This window comes from Polyodon spathula, chromosome 10 (assembly GCF_017654505.1).
Source record: "Polyodon spathula isolate WHYD16114869_AA chromosome 10, ASM1765450v1, whole genome shotgun sequence".
NCBI lineage: Eukaryota > Metazoa > Chordata > Actinopteri > Acipenseriformes > Polyodontidae > Polyodon > Polyodon spathula.
In genome coordinates, this window is record NC_054543.1 from 30,152,096 (window position 1) to 30,161,995 (window position 9,900).

The 9,900-nt window shown below is 35.7% G+C and overlaps 1 protein-coding gene across 1 annotated transcript; it reads right to left on the reverse strand.

Moving 5' to 3' along the window:
• Positions 1 to 2,939: 2,939 nt before the first annotated feature.
• LOC121322075 (small ubiquitin-related modifier 3) lies at positions 2,940 to 7,334 on the reverse strand. The gene is made up of 4 exons (XM_041261578.1): positions 7,202 to 7,334; positions 5,318 to 5,446; positions 4,661 to 4,732; positions 2,940 to 4,081 (listed from the first exon to the last, which is right to left on the reverse strand). Exons 1-4 carry the CDS (start codon positions 7,220 to 7,222, stop codon positions 4,019 to 4,021), a joined length of 285 nt encoding a protein of 94 aa, XP_041117512.1. The 5' UTR covers positions 7,223 to 7,334; the 3' UTR covers positions 2,940 to 4,018.
• Between the last annotated feature and the right edge of the window lie 2,566 nt (positions 7,335 to 9,900).

Genomic DNA, 9,900 nt, shown 5'->3' on the forward strand with positions numbered 1-9,900 from the left:
CTTCTTGATGACTGGAAGCTGTTTCCAACAGCTGTTTTGAACAGAAGTCTTTTATGAAATCTGGTCCCCAATAACGTCTTTGAAACACACTTCTGTGCATAAAATTAACAAGAAATGTAATTTATTTGGCTTAAACCCTTTTTTTGCAAATGGGTTTTTGAAGGTTGAGATTTTTGTAACAATTTTTTTTTTTTTTTTTTTTTTTTTTTTTTTTTGTAAAGCTGCGAATGTATAACATTGTACAATATTATCATCATACTTACATATTGCTGGCTATATATATTTTTATATATATATATATATATATATATATATATATATATATATATATATATATATATATATATATATATTTCACATATATATATGAAGGTCTACACAATTCTAGGTATACTACTTGTTAAAGAATATTTTCTACCTTTTTATACCTGTGGTAATGTTAGAAGTATCCTTCAGGTTGGATTATGTAGCACAAAAATAAACGTAGTTCATTGAAATACAGTTCCCACAGTATACAAGCGGTCTTTATATAGACCACTTGAAAAAAGCATGTATTGCACGAAAAACACCAATTAAATAGAAATTTTGAGTTTAATCATCCAAGCAAAACAACATAAATGAATCTTGTCAGATATTGTTACCTAACACTAAATAAAAGTAAAAGAAACTCAGTGAGTCATACCTGATTGGAAGTGAGCTGTGAAAAGCTTCATTTAAAATCATGTGGCAACTAGAAAAAGGTTAAAAAATTATAGTGAACAAAAGAACATAAATAAATTCTAGTAAATATACAAAATAAGGTCTAATACAATACTATGCAAATGCATAGATTAGTTATCTCTGAGTATCAAGCCTCTCTTGTGCTTGTGGCCACAGATTTTCATCGATATCACATCTAATGTCTTCATTTGCAAGGCAGCGTGGAAAAAACCTTCTTGAATGATGTCTCCATCCCTGGTATTGCTCTGCTATAATGTCATCACAAGCTTCATCCTTTGTCTGGAGAAGGGTGGCTTGCTCATGTGAGTGGCAATCATACACCTTCCACCTCCAGGCCGAAAAGAACTCCTCGATAGAGTTAAGGAACATCCTTATGAATTGTGGTGCAAACCACTCTCGCACTACCACTGCATGATGGAAATGTACATTGTCCCACACCATGACAAATGTGATTACTGCATTTGGCTGTATGAGGTGATTGTGCAGCACATCCAGGAAATTCAGCAGATGTACTGAATTGTAAGCCCCTAGTAACGGGCATCATGCCACAACACTATTCTCGAAATGGCGGCACATAGTGATATTCCCACCACGCTGCCCTGGCACATCAATTGTGGCACGCTGGCCGATGAGGTTACGACCAAGTCATTAATGTTTAGCCAGACTGAAGTCAGCTTCATCTACATAAAGGAATTCATGTCGGTCAACACTGGCATCAAACTCCATCCTTCTCTGTGAAAAAAAAGATGTTAAGTTTCACAATTCACAGAACTATGGTCACCACCCTCCTACTGTGCATAGAACACAGCTCACATACCTACAGTAGTATAATGCAGCTTACTGTTCACACCATTACTGTAGTATTGCTAAAATAACTACACTTACTTGAACATATTGATGTCGCAATGCCTTCACCCTTTCCTCATTTCTTTGAAAAGGGATCAAATACATCTGCTTCATTGGGATTTGGTGCCTTTCCAAAATACGGTCAATTCTGACTGTGCTTATTGAATCAATCCCTCGAAACATGTTGTTGTCAGCAACAATGTTCCTTTGGATTTCCGAGGCTAATGTCATTCTTGGCTTGGACCATTTCTGTTACGGTCATCTCCTGCTCAGCAGTGAGGATACGGTGACGTCTGCCACTGCTGCCTTTCCCTTCAATTCTGAAAACATACAGTAAAGCATATGTAAAGGATTTCACAGCACCACTATTGTAAACATACTATTTCAGCAGTTACTGTAATACTGCACGTGCATACATTTGACTTACTAGTTCTCAGTACGCAGCATTCAGATTATTGAGGCTACAGTTGACCTCTTCAGATGGGGTTGGACGACCAGTCCAGCTGCTCTCAATGACAAGCCTTTGTTCACTACATGGTCAACTGTGGATGCTCTGATTTCATTGGAGACAACAGCACGTCTTGGTCGACCACGACCAGCAACTTCTGCAGCTCCACGTTGTCACAAACTGCTTTCCTCACAGCCTTTTTATGTAGTGATGTAGTAATTGTGAATTAAGTTTCTAATCATTAGTAAATAAAAACACAATTAAGTATTTTGCAATATATATTAGCATTTCAAATATGTCTTTAAGAGCGGTAATAGCACTTAAAGTACTGAGTGGGTGATTAAGAATTAAGAAACATGTGAAAATGTGTTTCAAGTTCAGAATTTTGGAACTATTGTTTGTGTTGAAAGTTTTGATAATCTTTTGAATAGTGTTTTAGCAAGCATACAAAACCAACACAACAACTGTTTATTTAAAACCAGAGATCAACAGGGCCCTATAATATCAGCTGTGCAATAATAAAACAGCATCTGAGAAAACAGCAACATCTACTGGAGAAAGGGTGCAAGTACTGCCATTGCACTTCAATATGTATGCTTGCTGAGTCAGGTTTTCAAAATTCATTCTGTGGAGGTTGGTCAAGTACAATTATGTATACTAAATATAAATAAAACATTGCCAATGTAACAGATTTATTTTTACAGTAAAAACATTGCTCAAAGAAAAAACAAACATTTTTTCTGTAAAGGTAAAACAGATACAGTAGTTTGTACATGTAGTTGGATGTGAAACAGTGCGTAATACTCAAATAGCGAAGTTTCCCCACTGGTGATTTTTTTTCAACTCAACTTAAGCCTCCGCTCAAATTAGTATCAGCTATATTAGCATTAGTTTGTTTTTTCTTAAATTGACACAACAGGCAATGTGAGTACCAAACTATATTTATTGTTTACAGTAGTAAAGAACAACAAATAAATGTACAAATCAGTAGAGAAACATTACAGAATCAGTGGAATTTTTTACCCTGATGAAAAAGAAAATGCAGGAACAAGTTAACAAGATTGCAAGCTACTGGTAAAGCTTTCTTTTGAACCAGGACAGTCGTGTTAATATAGAGGTGCCCTTATGCAGCCAAAGCAGAGTAAATACCCACTTATTTGCCACAATACAGGTAAGGAATAAGGAGAAAAAAAACACATCCATCTCAGTCTAAAACATGGGGCTTTTTATTGTTTTGCTTTATACATGTCACCCTCCTCACACACACAAAAAAAAAATCTCTTGATCAGGTTTGATATCAAAATGCAGACCCCTTTTTTAAATTATTTATTTATTTATTTTTTTTTTTTTAAAAGAGAACATTAAACACGAATTCTCTTATTCTTTTTTAGCAAGCTCGTCATGAGGAAAAGCAACATTAGACTATGTGTTGTTCCGGCATCCCTAATGCCGCTATACACTTCATCTTTCTGTATATGGTTATTGTTCCAGTGAAGCACTACAGAAACACCGGAAGTTTTAAAAAGTACTGCACCCTGAAATTATTACAGACTACCCACAATCTAAAACACTGCCTTCTACGTGGGCTTTCAAAAACCACATTTTAGAACGTTGCTGGAACAATAACCTGTTTTGGCGTCAACCCTTACAAAAGTATAGGGCTTAAGGGGAAGTCTGTACCTTGTAAATGCATCACGATAGCAATTTAAATCATCAATTGTACCCCCCTTCCCCCGGTCTTGGTTCCCATTTTAAAATGTAAATTCTAAGTGTCCCCCCTCCCTCCTCTTATACAAAGTTTTTTTTTTTTTTTTATCTGCTAGCAAATCATGGCCAAACCAGACCCAAATCAGGTATCCATGATCACCCAGGGATTAAAAACAATAACTGCAAATGCCCTTTTCAGATATTTTTCTGAAATTGAAATTTCAGAAAAATATTTCAGAGAGCTTAGGAAAGTGGGTCTGATCAAGGTCCGCAGTCCCCTGGAAGGGAGATGTAGCTTTAACACGTGCCACCGGTCTGCTGCTGAAATACATCAATAGTGTCTTCATCTTCCATCTCAAGCTGAAAAACAACCAGACCTTTTTTTGAGCATTGCTTGCAATGTTATCAGAAAGATTACTGCTTAGTTTTTTTTGTTTAACAGAATTAACTTAGTCCAGTAAGTGCTAAAATCAGGGGCCTGCAAAACAAACCATATAAAATCGAAGTATGGAGAGTTGTTTTAACATTAGTATCTTTTTCAACGCTCATCAGACGCTTGTCAAGTAGACAGTTCTTTAATTTATTTTTTGACCTGGGTGACAGAGTGAAAGATTGTGGCACAAAACCTAAATTCCAGACATTGCGTATAACAGTCAATATACCCTAAAGTTCCAATTAACTGTACACCCAGCTATCAACGGAATGATTACCGAAAAAAATAAACGTGATTTGTTCGTTTGTTGACTGTATTGTCAATAAGGCCTCACTAGTCATCAATAGCAGACCAGTGGCAAGCCACATTTGTAGATGAGATAGGTTTATCTTTATCCAAAGAAGTTTGTTGAAAGTCTTGCCAGTAGTTTGACAACTTAACCAATATGTTACATGCCCTATGTCAGGACTCTATGCATTTGTTTTTATAAAAGGGATTATTCTTACCTGTGCAGGTGTATCGGTTTCATTGATTGGTTGACCGTCAAACCTGAATCTAATTTGCCTCATTGACAAACCCTGAAAAAAATGAACAAACAAAAGTTAAATACAATCTTATCTAACTGCTCCTTATACAAGACTAAATGTTTCCATACATTAACACTGCACTGGTATTTTACAGTTTAAATGCACATTAGTTGAATAATGCAGATTGCAGACCTACAAAAGAATGACATCCTGCAAAAACATATACATATCAGAAATATTTGGTCTACCGCAAAGGACGCATTTTAATTTGGGGCCGAAGTCATGATAAAGGCACTCAATTATGCAAATCATTTGGTCCAAGTTCATGCGTCAACACTTCAGGAAAAAAATAAATCTCATTACTGGCTTTACTTTGCATTCATCCTGTCATTTTGCTTACAGCACATAACCAAACCACTGAATAAATCCCGACAAACGAACTGGAGCTCAATTGTTTCAGTACCTTTTACATTTCATCAATTCAATAAAAGCCCTATGAACAACAAGAAACTCTGCTGTAAAATGTTGTACAGTTGAATTACAGTAATAAGAAGTACGGTTTCTGCAGCTGATATCAGCATACATTTGAGAAAACATGATTCGACAGGGACATTCAAAGCGGCTGTTTTTTCTTACCTGTCTTTCACAGTATGCTTTCATTAGTTTGCTGAGGGGAGTGTGCCTTTTAATTTTAAACTGGACAACAGAGCCATCCTGTCCAGCCACCTTCAAGTTAATGTGGTCATTCTCGGTTTTAACAGGATCCTAAAACAAACAACACACAAACAAAAAAAAAGTCACTACCAACCAAAGAATGTCTAAACAAGAGGTACACTGTTGCGTGGTAATTTTCAAGGCAGACTTGTACAGAAAAACCTGATTATTACGAGACCTTAAGATATGTTACTGTATAAATCGGAGAAGCTAGACACCTTTAAAATTAGCCGATAAGTAAATTCTTGTCCGTGTACAACCGTTGTATTCACTAGATTTGTATTTTATATTTAACAAATGTTAACTGACCTGTGCAAATTAAAGAGAGTGATTTATGTATATGAACATTGCCTTTTGTTGAAAAGCATAAAAATGCCCGCTCTAAAGTATAGCCTACTGTTTATACAACAGGAGGAGTGGAGGATTGCAAGGAGAACAAAGTTTCACAGTTCATAGGATATTAGGTGGGGGTCTGGGTGCCTTAATGTCATTGAGTCCTGAGCTGATTCTGTTTTCATAATTACTCAGAAAAAATAGATGTTAATTACAAAACAATCGTTGCTTTTACCTTCATCTTACCTGACTATTTCTAGTCCCTTAACATTACTTCAAACAGAGCTGACAAATTAAGTGCATTGTTCATCTCTGATCCTACTTTTAACTCACATTTCATTTTTGCAGTCGCCTGATTTAACGTTGTGGTTCTGTTAGTTTCCCCACTATTTTCACCAATGTCCTGACAGCTTTTTTTTTTTTTTTTTTTTTTTTTTTTTAAGCATAAAAATGAACACCTATTGCAAAGTTTACACAGACAGCAAGTCCTTCAGGCGCCAGTATTTCGCCTAACATACATACCACAAAGCATTTTGGGATACTGGAGGATACACAAAAATGTAGTGCGGTATTATAGCGTCCACACTTCTGATAAACCAGAGTACCTGATGCGATCTAATCAGAACTGGTCCGGTTCTCGAGTACGGTACTAAACGCTGCGTAGTGTGGACGCAAACCGTATTTAACACTTTAAGCCGGTTTAAAGGCAGCTAATACGTTTTAAAATGCAGTTTGGACAGGGCTGAATACAGTTTAAAGGCATAGTGTGGACAGGGCCTTAGGTTACTAGGTTGAAATCACGATCACCGCTTAACGTTGACAAGCTTGGATTCAATTATCTGCAGTACAATTTAATCATCATTTTAAAATGTACCAGTAAATCGTTTCTTGTGACTGAATAGGCCTGTTAGCAAACACCTGAAAATGAAACGGATGAAAAAAACAAAATACGTCCATATACTTCAATGTGAATACTTAACATTATATATCTACACACACACACACACAATATATGAGTTATTAATCTTCGTTGCTTACGGCAACGTATACATAGTATTGGATGCTCGAGAATGTAGTTTCGTTATACTTGTACTGCCCGCTAGTATTTACGGCTTAGTTTACCCCGACTCCATTGTGCTTTCATAAATGAAATCGCGTAGGACTTAATTAGAAAATGAATTGCGCGGTACGAATAAACAATGGCGCAGTTTCAATGGAAACTACCGCCCTCCATGGTATAAATCTACCGGTCACAAAATAAAAATAAACCCTCATACTTATACAATGAGAAAAAAAATCAAGAAAGAGTCGGACATATTTTAATTTTGCAGACCTTTTTTTTTTTTTTTTTCTACCCCCCAAAAAAATGCGGCAACCCATGCGCCAATGAAACGCTGAAAATTGTACATATTAATCATAATGCTAATAATGTTAAAGAAGAAAAAACAATAATGACAATATACTGCATCTCACCTTTGGCTTCTCTTCAGACATGTTCACTCTGACTTACAAGTTACTATATTAATTTTATAAGGAACTGCTTTTGAATCACCTCCACTGCTTGTCTTCGCCGCTTTCGGGAACGCGCCTTGTCGCTGGAGGCCAGCTCATTGATTGGAGGGTCATTTGTCACGTGACATTTTTGTTCTCCGGGAGCGTGACTGCTGTGGATGCGCATCCATTCATGTTCACGGGGACGCGCGGAAACACGTCATACAGCCACAACTATCTTTGGCTGTTCCCAGGGGTAATGGCCCCTTTTTCAGGTATTAGACACAACTTGTATTCAAACGTATGGTTCACAAGAAGGGACGTGCTATTTCTTTATATAGTAAATATGTAAAACTATTATACACCTGTATATAAGGTTTTAGGGTTTTATTAAATAATTACCACATCCATGTATGATCTTTATTTTGGGTTTTACCCAGGTACATTATAAAGAACACCAAATTGTGCACGTGTAAATATATATATATATATATATATATATATATATATATATATATATATATATATATATATATAAACTACAACGTTCTATTAATCAACATTATTGTATATCTGTATATTAAAATCTTGATGCTCGAGGCAGATTTGTCAAATTGTAAATAGTGCATGTTTCCTTTTATAATTCAATCAGCACTTTAAAAAAAAATCCAGTTTCAAAAATCTAACATTACAATAAAAAATATATAAAAAAATTACTCATCATTGTCACACGTGTTAGTCAAACAAATCCATTGCTGCCACCGCACTGATAATGCAGGTCGGCCATTTTGAACCTCCAGTGAGGCAGATTTGAGCTGGACTCGCTGCTGTTATGTAGCGCTCTGGGCGTGCCGGTCATTCAATACAAAGCGACACATAACGCTCTGCCTATTGAACGCAACCCAGTACTTAGAGGCTGGACAACATTTGGAAATAACTTAAATTAGAACTTTAGTGTAAATTGTTAACTTGTTTGACATGACTGATTAATTTGTTATGCAAATTGCATTCTGTAATGTATATGGGGAAATGGAACGAGACAGCAGGCTGTGATAGCTAGTCATTCCAGAGTAGAGGATTAAAAAGGATTATCTGCAGATTTTTTTATTTATTTTTCCAACAAGGTGGGACATTTAGATTTTAAAATGAAAGTCAAATATAAATTACAGTGGATTTTAAAACCTTAAATCTTCCACTATATTTTTATATTCAATTTAATAAATCCACACAGGGTATTTTTTAGAATGTATAAAACCGTACATTTTTCCACTATGTGTGCATGCCAAAAAATTTTCTGCTATCATGTTACCATGACAAGAGCACACCTCCGGTATAAAAGGGATCACATTGTACAGCCTTCTAGAATTCCACTTACCAAGTGTTCTTGTACAGTATAAGCTCTTGTGAATCCACTTCACCAGTACAATAACCCTCTGGCCTAGATCATATTAATATATTTTCACCCTCAGCCAATCACACTTTGCCAAGTCCACACATAAGACATGCAGTAGTGCCAGGGGGTAGTTGAGGAAGCGTCTCCAGCAAATGAGAAGCAAATAACCAAATACAGAGGAAGGTACAGTTTCAGGGGGTGCTACTCCAATCAATACACTTTTTGCATTTGCTTCCGAACACAAAACTACATTTTATAAAGGTGTTTCAAAGCAGTACCTGCCAGTTCTGTGGTGGTTTCTTATGTGTTTACAGTTTAGAAATATTGTAAGAAATGTACACTCAATGACAAATGTTTTGACTTTAGCTGACTTTACCATTTCCTTTAATATTTTTGTATTTGTAGTGTTTAGAAAACTCCAAATATTCACAAATGTTGTGTCCAGGGATTAAATCATATTTATTCATTACATTCATCCCCTAAGCATTACAAAATCTAAATAAAAACCAACCAAAACACATCAAGAACAATTTCATTTTAACAGTGGATTATTAATTAAAATATGAAGTTACACAAATGTCAGGTCTACCACAGCAAGTCAAAAAAGTGTTAAGATTAAATTCCTAACTATGGGTATATTAAAGCTAACATTTACAAATCACTATATAAGCAGTACTGTGTGGTTAACACATTATGAACAGCTAACTTAATGAGCAAGTTTGAAAGCATACAGAAATTTAACATATTTCTTCTACATAATACAAGCTCTCCAGGCATAAAAACAAATACAATTCCTTATCTTGACATACATATTCAATTACAAGCATGTTCGGTATCGAGTCTTTGTAGCCTGAATTTAGCCAAATCTTACATTGGCAAAAACATTATGAACTTGAGGAAAAGTGTACTTGTTCTTCTTTCCATAAAATGTTGCCCCCTTAACTGTACATTTTGTATGGTTAAGCACTACCCACTAAAATGAAAACGAAGGATGTTTTACAAAAGCAAAATTGGCATTTTATGGATCTTCTAATAATGTGTCTGGTTAAAAAAATGGTTAGGAAGTAGAGGGTATGGTGAACCAAATACACAGTCCATGCAGTACGTTGGTGAAATAAATTTGCTTCACATTACTTCAATATTCATCAGTTACCTTTTCTTATACCGATGAAGAATAAACCAACAGGTTATTCTTTCACTGCATAAAAGACCAAGCTGTAACCCCTTGACATGCCTCTTCACAACATTTTAAATCTTGGCTGTAAAGCCTGAGCCGAGCATGGTTTTC